At 33.6% G+C, this 13,235-nt stretch overlaps 1 protein-coding gene across 5 annotated transcripts in view; it reads right to left on the bottom strand.

The window, feature by feature from the left end:
- LOC128862845 (uncharacterized) overlaps positions 1–13,235 on the bottom strand; it is a 130,417-nt gene that overhangs the window by 17,106 nt on the left and 100,076 nt on the right. For 3 of the 5 annotated variants that reach the window (XM_054101620.1, XM_054101621.1, XM_054101616.1), the window contains exons 5-11: positions 11,766–12,308; positions 11,604–11,694; positions 11,269–11,533; positions 10,912–10,983; positions 7,366–7,631; positions 6,587–6,637; positions 6,350–6,475 (exon numbers count right to left, since the gene is read on the bottom strand). In XM_054101620.1, coding sequence (XP_053957595.1) covers positions 6,350–6,475; positions 6,587–6,637; positions 7,366–7,631; positions 10,912–10,983; positions 11,269–11,533; positions 11,604–11,694; positions 11,766–12,308 — 1,414 coding nt within the window. The remainder of the gene's footprint in view (positions 1–6,349; positions 6,476–6,586; positions 6,638–7,365; positions 7,632–10,911; positions 10,984–11,268; positions 11,534–11,603; positions 11,695–11,765; positions 12,309–13,235) is intronic. The other 2 variants (XM_054101619.1, XM_054101617.1) reach the window with 2 other exon arrangements.

A 13,235-nucleotide genomic window follows, 5' to 3' on the forward strand; every position in this document is an offset into this window, starting at 1 on the left:
GAATGAGCAGAAATACATATCGGCCGCTTGTGGGAAGAACCTCATAACTCAAAATTCAAAAAAAAAATTCAGGTAAGTATGCAGAAGTGAACATTTATTTATTTTAATAAAGTTTTGATTAATTTGATTTTTTAATTAAAAAATAAAAAATTCAAATGAGTATGCAGACGTGATAAAATTAATTCTTTTCATAAATTTTTGATTATTTAAAATTTTTAATTCAAAAATTAAAAACAAAAAAAAAATTTCAAATAAGTATGCAGAAGTGATAATTTATTTATTTTTATAAATTTTTGATTAATTGAAATTTTTAATTCTAAAATTAATTTTTTTTTTTTTAAATAAGTGTGCAGTAGTGATTTATTTATTAATTTTTATAAATTTTTGATTAATTTTCATTTTTATTTAAAACATTAAAAAAAAAATTTCAAATAAGGATGCAGAAGTGATAATTTATTTATTTTCATAAATTTTTGATTAATTTGAATTTATAATTCAAAATTTAAAATTTTTTTTTAGATAATTATACAGACGAGAGATAATTTATTCATTTTCATAAATTTTTGATTCATTCAATTTTTTAAATCAAAACTTAAAAAAAAAAATTTTAATTCAAAAATTAAAAAAAAATTTCCAAATAGGTATGCAGAAGTGATAATTTATTTATTTTCATAAATTATTGATTAATTAAAATTTTTAATTCAAAAATTAAAAAAAAAAAATTTTATTCAAAAATTAAAAAAAAAAATTTAATTCAAAAATTAAAAAAAAATTTTTTTTTTCCAAATAAGCATGCAGAAGTGATAATTTATTTATTTTCATACATTTTTAATTAATTAAAATTTTTAATTCAAAAATTATTTTTTTTTTTTTAATAATATGCAGAAGTGATAATTTATTCATTTTCATAAATTTTTGATTAATTAAAAATTTTAATTCAAAAATTATTTTTTTTTTTCAAATAAGTATGCAGAAGTGATTATTTATTTTCATAAATTTTTGATTAATTTAAATTTTTAATTAATTTCATAATTTATTTATATTTATAATATATAATATACTTTTACTTGGCGGGGCAGTTTGATTACTATGAAGCCGTTTTTCTCAAATTTTTCATATATTGCGTTATGCCGTTCTTTCAGCAAACGAGCGATATGTAGTTCTTGCATGAATGTACAGGTGATAAAATGACATGTAAATATGTTTAATAATGCGTTGTTGTGATATCTAACTCATGTACGAAAAAACTGAAAAATCCATTTAGGGTAATTTCAGGGCCAAAATGCTCACATCATATCCATATAATCGAACAAAAGTGTAGCGAAAGTCACTAAATTGCTGTTAAATTTTCATAGTTTTCATAGTTAATCATGCACATCTCCATTAAATTTATATTTAATAATATTTTTTTTTTGTATCTAAATTAGTCTCAAATACATGTTTGTTTGTATATGTATATGTATAAGTAGTGTAGTTGTAGTTTTGAAACTTTTATTCATACTGAGTTATAATTACATCAAAAAATTATTTATCCGAAATGGATTACCTGGAGATTTTTTTGTATATGAAATTAATATTAATTAATAAAAAATATTTCAAAGCAAATTAAAAATCAAACATTCGATAAAGAAGCGTTTCATTTCAGTAGTAACTATGGGCCACGCCAAAGGTAACTACTTTTTGCAGTTATTGTTGTAAACTTATTTGAATCGTAATTTAATGCAAACAAAAGGTGAAATTTCCCTTAAACTCAAATAAATTCTAAAAAAAAAATAAAAAAATAAACCACATAAACTATAAATAACAGTTAGAGTGTCGGATGTTTTTTTTTTGTTTTTAGTATATGGCTTGGGGGGGTGTATGTATTTTTTCTTGGATCAAATGTGTTCGTGAATTTGTATGGAATATATGAAAATATTCTTTGAATATTTCATTTCTTGTAAGTGAAAGTTTTTATGTGTGTGTGTGTGCTTTTGTTTTTGTGCGATTCGGCGGTATCAATAGATGAAGCCTCATGTAAAATTTTAAAAATTAAGTGCCTACTGTTCAAAAGTGCCTGCAGAAATAAAATGAAACCTGTTCAACGAGGCTGCAGGTAATACGTAACGCAAAAGGAAAGCAAAAAAAAAAAAGCAAAAAACAAAAAAAAAAAACAACGCCGAGATACCAGTACTTAATTTTAGCTCCTATACTACGGATCTGCGAGCCATTTTCTTTTTCCATCTGGTTATTTTCTCAAAATATTTCGATATTAAGTTTGTCTCTGAGAAGATAATTGATTCTAGACTTGCGGATTTAATAAGATTAAAACTTGGAAATATTAAATAAAATTAAAAGGAACATATGATAAGAGTTTTCAACGCTGCCAATGGAAAACATTGTATCGGGTGTTTTTTTTTTTCAAAAACTTGAGAACTTGAATTGATAATATAGAGTTTTCTAATAACAGGTGTTATTGGTGAATGAATTGCGCTATCGAGAGATGATTTACGATTTTTTATGGCCGGAATTGGACGGTATTGATATGGACAACGTTTATTTTCAACAAGACGGCGCTACGTGCTGCACAAACAACGAAACCATTGATCTTTTACGGGAAAAGTTTCCGGATCGTGTTATCTCTCGAAGAGGTGATCACAATTGGCCACCGAGATCTTGTGATTTAAGCTCAAAGATGGAATTCGTGAGGCTATCCAGGACATAGGGCAGCCACTTTGCAATTCGGATATGAAAAATTTCATGAAAAGGATATTGTCCTGTAAGCGTGGTCGTGGCAAATGACCACGCCTGATGTTATTCTCCACTATTAACGGCATACCTTCCTCTTTATAATGAAATAAACATCCGATCGTTTATATTAAAAAATAGCATTGTTCTTTGAATATCAAAACAACACCTCTGTTTGGAAAACCCTATACAAAACATAAATATTTTTGGATTGACATTTTTTTTACTAAAAAACGTTTTTTTCACAGTCGGTGACAAACATTACCCGAAAACGGCTAAACCGATTCCTAAATATATTTTTGTTATTGCCGAAATTTTGGTCAAAAATCGATTTATTTTTGTAGAAACCGCCATTTTGTCAAAAAAATTTATTTTGCTTATTCCTTCTTCTTATAACTAGATTTAACATTATTTTAACGAAATCTGTTGGGTTTTTAATTTCAGAGGATCCAGTGCAGAGATATAGTGGTCACCCCAAAACGTCTGTTTTGAGAGGAGCTCCCGGAGATGAGCTGTAGCTCCTTTCCAAATAATATTTTTACTAATACGAGGTCTTAAAATACAGTTAAAAATAACAAAATATGTGTACAAAGTTTTAGTTCAATAAATTGAAAAGTTTTCTCAGAAAAAATTCTAGAAAATTCGCTTTTTTCGGCCTTCTAACTGTATAAAACCCCTTAAGATTACTTCGTGCGCTCTTTGGCGGCAGCTGTCTGATCAGCTCAGTACCTTCTCTTCAGCTCTCTTGCTTTCAGAGGACTCAAGTCTGGGCAGTTGGGATCTCATTATTTTGAGTTGCCCCAGCTGAGTTTCTGCCTTTCCCTTATAATGGTATCACCTTGAATTAATTAAGTTTCTCGTCCAAATTAAACTAATCTAAAAATAGCGTTGATTTTTGGAAAAAAATGTTTTCTTAAGGCTTTCAATTTTTTCTCTTTTTAAAAAATGTGCACGATTTTTGAGACAGATCAAACTTCATTTTATTGTACAAAACTTTAATGTGCTATTGTATAAATCTGTATACTCAGAAGATTTTTAAAAAATCTGCTTAAAAAGTAGGAAATTCTGATGAACTTCTCTGAATTTCATACAAAGCTTAGACCTTTGATTCATATGACTTTTTTTTGTTAAGAATGAACTATTTTTTTTTTTTAGAAAACAACCTGAAATTTAATTAAAAAGACTTAAATGTCAAAATTTTCAGTCACAAGGGACAAGGCAAATATACATATATTAAAATATTAACCCTTTGCGGTTGTATGTCTACTCCCAGCCACCAAAGCTTCTTTATCATTCCTGTCGTATGTTTACTCTCAGCAAGGACCAAGGAAGCATACTAATTTTATACTGCATTTATTTATAGAAGTAATAAATCTTGATTATCCTTCATAATCTTACTTCTTATGTATCCCTGCCCTTTCAACGCAAATTAATTGCGACCAGTACGATCGCAAAGGGTTAAAAGTGGTATCACTAGATCAGCGGATTTGCTTTTTTCTTTCGCCGTGTATGTTAGGATGTCATCACAAAGTGAAATGACGAAAAGTCATGGTGAAAAGATTTTTAGAGGTGTACAACCTAGCAGGTCGTTATTCGGCTCTGAGCGAATTTGACAGATATGCCGACTTCATTCGAGGGGTGTTTCACAAAGCTAAAGAAACAGAAAACGAATGACGTAAAATTCAAAGTTTGCCTCAAAATTTTTTTTCACCATTCCTAACGAGCAAACCTGGTATCTATCATCCTTGACGAAAAGCCGTTCTATACGCACTATCGTCCAAAGCTTATAAACTTCGTGTCGGCTGTTAAAAGCGGTTAGTCCGTTTCTTTTTTCTTTCATCCCGATATTATTTATTCACCACGCTATATTCACCTTGAATGAATGAATGCGCCATGACAAGGGATGAGTGGATTTTTTTGTCGATATCTGATTAATATTTACGAGGGATGCCTTGTATATGTCGGGATTTGGCAACCCTGGTGTTGCAATCTGGCAACTGACAGCTGTATCGCACTCAGAACGTTTTGAAATACCAGCGCTATTTGTGTTGTTTACAGTAACTTAAAAGATTCATCTCGGTCCAAAAATGGAATTAAATCGTGAACATTTTCGTGCGATTATTTTTTACAACTTTCGACGTGGATTAACTCAGCAACATTGCATGGATGAACTTAATTCATTTTTTGGCGATGAAGCTCCATGAAGGACCAGTGTTTATCGATGGTATGGTGAATTCAATCGTGGTCGTAGTTCACTCCAAGACGAATTTCGTGAAGGTCGTCCAAAATCAGTTGTTGTTCCGAAAACCATTGATGCTGTGCGCGAACTGATATTGCAAGATCGTCATATGACCTATCGTGAGATTGAGACAATCTTAGGCATTAGTGGGACCAGCATACATTCAATATTGCATAAACATTTGACTGTCAAAAAAATGTGTTCGCGTTGGATCCCACACAATTTGTCAATCGCTCAAAAAAAGGCTCGTGTCGATTGGTCGAAGGAAATGCTCCAAAAATACGATCGCGGGGCTTCGAAACACGTCTATGACATCATGACAGGTGATGAATCATGGATTTACGCGTATGAGCCCGAAAGTAAACAGCAGTCGACTGTATGGGTGTTTCAAGATGAGCCAAGTCCAACAAAAGTTGTTCGCGCACGAAGCACTTCCAAGCAAATGGTCGGTGGTTTTTTCGGAAAAACTGGACATGTCGCAACCGTACCACTAGAACAACGCAGAACAGTAAATTCTGAGTGGTACACAACCATTTGTTTGCCAGTTGTCTTCCAAGAAATTAGGAAAACCAATCGCCAAAGAGGGATCACTCTTCACCAGGACAATGCGAGCTCTCACACATCGGCTCAAACAACTGCATTTTTGAGCACCCAAAACATCGAATAATGGGTCATCCGCCGTATAGTCCTGACTTAGCACCGAATGACTTCTTTTTTTTCCCCTACGTAAAAAACAAACTGAGAGGTCAACGTTTTTCGACACCTGAAGAAGCGGTTGCGGCATTCAGAATGCATGTTTTGGAGGTACCTCATTCAGAGTGGCAAAAGTGCTTTGACAATTGGTTCAAACGCATGCGAAAGTGTATAGATCTTCATGGAGAATATTTTGAAAAACAATAAAGTGATCTTCGATGATTAAAATTTGTTTTTGTTCTCTAATCCCGACATATAAAAGGCACCCCTCGTAATGCCTTTGGAATGATTTTTTTGTCGACGGTTAATATGTAATGCCTTTGTAATGACTTCTTAGGTTTGTCTTATAAATGTCTGTAATTCTCTGTCGACTTGTGAAACATTTAAAATGAATGACAATCGCACACAAACCTCTGTTACTCAATCTTAAAAGCTTTCAGGGCGTATCTATGACTCAGCCCTACATAAAAGTAACTTTATAAGCATCTTAAGCCCTATTGAATTTGCTACGGACCAACCAATTTTAGCGTCCAAGCCCCAAAATAAAGCTTCATCTGCTGATTACCGCCTTTGAGTGAATACCAGTTATATAAATTTGATATCAAAATGTAGGGAATCAAACAAAAGTGATGAGTAGGTTGGAAATATATTTGCAAATTAGAAAGCGCATTTTGTGTAAGGAAAACCTACCAGCATTTTCCGGTGTTGTCATCGCTTGCAATATCTTAAATGATCGACTTGGTATTGCGCTGCCGGTATATTTTTTCGGTTCGGGTACTTGTTGCTCACTGGGATGAACGTATGGTTGTGGCATGTCTAAAATGGTAATACAAATTTTTCATATTATTCTGATTCGGATAAACGAGAACACGACGCGATTTTCACACTACTACACTACAGTCCAACAAAGCTTGCTATTAAGCTCACCATTGAAATTGTTGTAAATGGTGTGTGGTTGAGTGCTTTTTAAAGCTTTACCTAAAAGAGAAGAAAGTGAGGAATTACATAAATTTATAAACTCAATGTGCAGTGTCCAAAGTTTTTTGTAAAAATGTATGTATAAATATGTGTGTGTAGTGTGCACAAATGTAAATGTATTTGGGTAGGTGTGTGCGTGTTAAATATATTAATGTGCTTTTTATTAAAAAGCTACAAATTTCCATTCACCAGAAACCACAATTATTAAGTTTTTAAGGCTCAAACCATAGGAAGCTTAATTAAGGAGGTAACAAGTTTTTTATGTGTTTTTTTTTAATTTCATTTTTTATCAAAAAAAATTAACACAGAAAGCCTCAAGCTTTTTGAACAACAGCGCGTTAAAAAGCTTTGCAGCAATCGAAAGAGTAAAATATGTAAAAGCCAATAAACACTTGCTCTTCCTTCATTTTAAGACTCCTTGTTCAAGTTAACAATTGTTACTCTACCATATTTACAAATCTACAATTGTCTATTGTGGAATTAACACAAACCTCACAAATAAGGAGAAAAAACCAACTATAGTAAGCTTTTGCATAGAGTCATATGTACACGTACATCAAAGCTTTCACATCTAATTCTACTGTTCGAGCAGCTTTAGAGTGTATTGGTCTCTCTCACTCACTACGCAAGCTTTCACCTTTTCCTTTCCTTTCCCTATTAACTTTAACTTCTGAACAACTTCTACTTGTATATTGTTGCACTTGTGCTTTTGCAGGGTTGTAACCCACCTTGATTCCATGCCTGTGGCGATTGTGACTGCTGCTGTTGCTGTGGGTCGGGTGTGATATGCATGCGCCGCATTTGTTCCACATTCGGTTGTTGGCGCGCCTGTTGGGCGCTCATTTGTCTCGCATATTGGGGTCGTTGTAATTGTGGCTCCGCATCCAAAGTGCTTTCCGCTCTCTTATCATCGCCATTACCGTCGTCAATGGTGTCAGTAATTTTTTGCAAAATTCTAAAGGATTTCGATTGTATGGGTGACGAGCGTGGATCGCTAGAAGAAGTGGGCGAGTTGCTGGTTAGATGTTTTAGTGGTGATGTTGCTTAGTTGCGCGTATCGTTGGTTAGTAATAAAATACAGACTTGCTAGTTGAACAAAAGCTTTTCTGATATATTAGGTAACGACAATTGTGTGGGTGTATGCATGTGCTTGTGTGTGTGTGTTTGAAGGGCTACAGTGTTTGACATGTGGTATTATGAGAGCTTCGTGAAAGCTCGCTTATCACGCTAATGAATTTTTTAAACTCAACACGAAAGCTCTTTTTTTTAATTTTATCTTTATTGTCTTTAAGAAAATTGCTAAGTTTCTCTAGTAGGCAAACAAATAGATTATTGATAGTTCGTAATTATTTTACTTTCAGTAGATTCGAAAACTCAGCATAACCTTTTTATGGAATAAACGAAATTAGGGCTTTCATTTACATAGTTTTCTACAACAAGCTTCTTTTGAATGACTTGTACTTAATTGGCATGCTATTGAAAATATATATTTTAGAAACTAACAAAAGCTCAAGAAAGAAATGGGAAGTCTACTGCTTAAGCTTTTAACGCCTAAAGCTTCCCCAAAATTCAAAACTAAAAAAATAGATATTTTAGAAACTATCAAAAGCTCAAGAAAGAAATTATCTAAAGCTCAAGAAAGGAACGGGGAACTTAGTGCTTAAGCTTTTACTTCTAAAGCTCCTCAAGATTTCAGAACTTAAAAAAAATAGATATTTTGGAAACTATCAAAAGCTCAAGAAAGAAATGGGAAGCTCAGTGCTTAAGCTTTAACGTCTACAGCTTCCCAAAATTTCAAAACTTAAAAAAAAAAAAAATAGATATTTTGGAAACTATCAAAAGCTTAAGAAAGAAATGGGAAGCCTAGTGCTTAAGCTTTAACGTCTACAGCTTCTCAAAATTTCAAAACTTAAAAAAAAATAGATATTTTGGAAACTATCAAAAGCTCAAGAAAGAAACGCGGAGCTTAGTGCTGAAGCTTTTACTTCTAAAGCTTCTCAAGATTGCAAAACTTCATATTTTTTATTACAAACGGCCTATTTTTATTAATAATTTAGGATTTATAGCACTGCCGGTTTTGTATATTTAAAGGTAACCTTATTCTGAACAGAATCCAAAAATAAAAGAGCTGCAGGTTTCATGACTGGGAATTTTTTTACCAGTTCGCGATAACTATAGACAAGTGGTTGACAATAATAAAAAATAAAAGAAAAGGCTTCAAAATTTATAAAGTAAAGTATTTGTAAAGTATCTCCACTCAAGTGGTTTGGCTTAGAAAATTTAACAGCATTTTAAGATGGGGGGCTTTTTTATGGTTTTGAGTACATGTAAAATTTAATAGTTTTTTATAAAAGGTGCTTTTTTTAATTGATTCTGAGTACTAGCATTTCATTTAAAAAATAAAAAGATTTGCTTAATATATTAACTTTTTTAATCTATTTTTTGAAGCATTTGCTTCAAAATTATTAAAATTTGTTCTAAGCTTAAAATTACCTGTTTCTACGCAGAAGTTTTCGAATTCTAGTTTCAAAAGCTTACGAAAGCTTAAAATCAATAAAGCTTCAACTGCCAAAGTACAAAACTTGTGCTCAATATAAAGGATCTGCCAAACGACGCGCCGAGATGGTGTTTTAAACTATTTTTTTTTGTTTATATTATTCTATATTATATTCTTTCAGGTTTCACTATTTTTGCTCAAAATATGGCTCTTAAACATTATATGTGGAAAATGACATCGTTTAAATGCCCTACATGAGTACTTCTTCAGGTAAAATCCACCAAACCGTCGATTCATGAATGCCTAATTGTTGAGAATGTTGAGAACGTCGATATATCGATGTTGAAAATTGAAGGTTCAGCAACACTTTGCGCTACAGTAGTAATATTTTTAATAGAACGCCCAGTTTTTGGTCTGGCAGTCCTTTTTCTATACTCCACAGAATCGACCGAACCAGTTTCTTGAAATTTCTACACCAACTTTTGAATTGTCAACTCATTCGGCCGATTATTTCCACCAAAAAAAAAAATCTTATGGTTTCTTAAAGATCGACCATTTTCATATTAAAAATAAAATAAAAATAAAAAAATAAATGTTGAAGATGACAAGAAAAAAGGTACCGCCTAAGAATTATGTAGTGCTGACAACTAGGCGCCACTTTTGAAGGATCCTTTATTTTTTTTTTTAGCTGGAAGTGAAGAGCTTGCTTTCAGCAGCAACTGTTTCGCAGTGATGAGCTTTGATAGTTTTTTTGTTGATGTGTCAAACTTTAAGAAAAAAATTTAATTTTGAATACGCGCTAAGAACTTTAATGTGAATTCTAACTGTCTGAAATTTATGTTTCGTTGAAAGTTATGTATGAATAGCACGTTTTTTGGTCTTCGAGGATTTATGGAGAGTCTTTTTCACACTTTTGAATATTCAATCTTCGAAAGAGCTTTTCACATAGGGACAGCGATGCCACTTAGATTACGAAATGGGTCCGCAGAGGCTCGGCTACATTGCTGTTGAATATTATGTGGTGAGATCCACATTACTTAGTTGATGTGAATTGTTTCTGGGGATGAGTTGTTTATTTGAATTTTATTTGAATTTAATATTTTCGTGTTTTAGTGTGCCGTGCTTTGAAAATTAGAAACATTTTATGCGGTTTAATAAAAAATTAGAATCGCAAAAGAAACTATAAATTCTCAGGACTGGGGGGAAATGTAATTATTGGTTTAATTGAAGATCTAAAGATGGGTATCGGTATTATAATCCTGAAATTCAGAGACGATTACTTTCTTTGAGTATATTTTGATAAAAGTATATTAAGAACCCATTAGAGAAAACTGTGCCAAACGATAAACAAAACCAACTGTACTTCGAAAACGATTAAACTGTTTGTAGTATTTTAAATACAATATGAGGATGTTTTCGTGTTTGTTTTTTTTTAATTTTTTTTTTAATTTTTTTTTAAATTTTTTTTTTATTTTTATTTTATTTTTAATTAAATTTTTTTTTTTTCAATACATTTTTTTTTTAATTTTTTATTTTATTTTAATTTTAATATTTTTTTCTTAATTTACATTTTTTTTAATTTCAATTTTTTCCTTAATTTTTGTGAAAATTTTTATGAGTCGTAGTTAAATGATGATCAACAGAATCAAACTGTTCAACTGCTAAAGAAAGTTTTTGTTTTTGTTTTGTTTTTTTCATGCCAAACGTACACATACATAAACTATACAACTACAGCACTGACACGTGACACAAACAATTTTTACACCTCTCACTCTACCTGAGACGATTCATTCTGTACCGTATTTCCGCCTCGAGTGGGCAATCGTAAACTACCAGATTGTAGTGTTCACTTAATCACCAATGTCAGAGGCAACACAAAAAAAAAAACAAAAAAATAATACCAAACAAAGAATTAAAAAGTTAATAAAAAGCGCAAAGTTAGTGTAAGCTGGTTTAAATAAAGTTTTTTTTCTCTTCTAAAATATAAAATGGAAAAATATGTAAATTCGTGCTTTAAATATAAAATGAAATAACTGAGCTCATCGAATTGAAAAAAAAATTAAAAAAATAAACGAACTATAAATTGTGAACTTTTCCAAAGCTTTCTTTTCGCATTACACAGCTGTTTACTTACTTTTGCAAAACGATTGGCGATGGCGAAATCGGCCCACGTGTGCCCTCACCGCCACTCTCCATAGCGATGGGTATAATGCGTGAACGGTTAGCGCCTGCACCAGCATTGTTGTTTGCATATTGCTGTTGTTGTTGTACAATGCGTGGTGCATTCAGTTGTTGGGTGGGCGACACGCCACGTTGCTGTGCGCCAGCCGAGGGTGGATAGTTGTTGTATCCTTGATCAACAAATTGATTTGGCGAACGCACCACATAGCTACCCGGTGCTGGTGAGCGAAAGAGATACCTTTTGTATGTTTTGTTTTTTATTCGCAAGACTCTCTCACAGTTACTTACCCGTTACAACGCCACCATAGCTAACATTGAAGTTCGGCTGTTGTGATGCATTGGTTGGTGTTTGCTCCAGTTGTATGGGTATAATGCGTTCCTAATACACCAAGTAAATAAATTTACAAATTCAAAAATGCATATTTGCTAGTAACCGGACTTCCTACTCACCCTTGGACCAGTTTGTTGAGTAGGCGCACTAATGGGATTTTCGTTGATTTGCAAACGCAGTCCAGTGTTGCCGACGCCGTGACTACCATAATTTGTGGGCGTTGCTGTAGCAAAGCCACTATTAGCCTGCTCGGTTGGGTAGCCATATAGTTGTGATTGTGGTTGCTGTTGTTGATATGTTGGTTGCTGTTGTTGTTGATGATGTGTTGGGTGCTGTTGTGACTGCTGTGCTGCCATTGCGGCTGGTGGTGGTGGCGATTTGATGCGATGCAATGATGAGGGCACCACATTGCCATTCTCTTCTGGACGCACCCATTCCGGTTGCTCACTCATCTTTGGTTTGCTGCTCATCCAGGGTACGGTTGAGCGCATTGGCTGCGATTGTTGTTGTTGCGGTGGTGCCTGTTGTTGCGGTATTTGACGTACTGGTGATTCGCGCTGTTGTTGCTGCTGTTGTTGTTGCTGAAATTGGCGCACAACACCGGGTGCTTGCGGTTCAGCGGGGGCCGCCAATGGTGCAATGTACAGGGAGCCGACATTGGTCTAGAAATTCGAAAAAAGCAGATTGAATAATATTATTATTAATTATTTTACTGATTTTTTAACGTAAGTGTTGATGAAGAAAATATCAAGAAATATAAAGGGTCCGCCATATAACTTTACGGAATTAAAAATGCTATAAAAAAGAAACTACTCAATATTTTTCCAAACTGTTTTTTTTATTTTGAAGTACAATCCTTCCGGTTAATGATGGAACACAACTTCATTCATATGGCTGCCTCGGCTAGCCATGCACTATCCCATACAATCGGTCCAATTTTTCAACACAGTTTCGATTGTATGCGACTGTATTTTAGCTATGATATCGCGTATGTTGGTCTTCAGTGCATCAATTGTTGCTGGTTTGTTGGCATAACACTGGTCTTTGACGGCACCCCAAAGATAATAATCCAACGGCGTCAAATCGCAGCTCCGAGGCGGCCAAACAATATCAGAATTTCGGCTGATAATGCGATCTTCGAAGACAGTGCGCAAAAGATTGATCGTAGCATTCGCTGTGTGGCAAGTAGCGCCATCTTGTTGGAACCAAATGCCACCAATATCCTCCTCTTCAATTTCTCGGAACAAAAATTCGTTCAACATGGCCCGGTAACGCTCTCCATTGACGGTTACGGCCACTCCTCGCTCATTTTCGAAGAAAAATGGACCAATGATGCCTCTCGACCAAAATCCGCACCAAACAGTGACTCGTTGTGAATGCATCGGCTTTTCTTTGAGTGCGTGCGGGTTTCCTGAGCCCCAAATGCGGCAATTTTGCTTGTTAACATACCCGCCGAGATGGAAATGAGCTTCATCCGAAAAGCTTTTCCTCTTCCCATTGCCGTACGTAATTTTCGTACATATTCTGCAACATTACCATGATTTTCAAAGTAATGTCGCAATATTTCCCAGCGTTCTTTCAGCGTATAC

The sequence above is a fragment of the Anastrepha ludens genome, chromosome 5 (assembly GCF_028408465.1).
Source record: "Anastrepha ludens isolate Willacy chromosome 5, idAnaLude1.1, whole genome shotgun sequence".
NCBI classification, from domain to species: domain Eukaryota; kingdom Metazoa; phylum Arthropoda; class Insecta; order Diptera; family Tephritidae; genus Anastrepha; species Anastrepha ludens.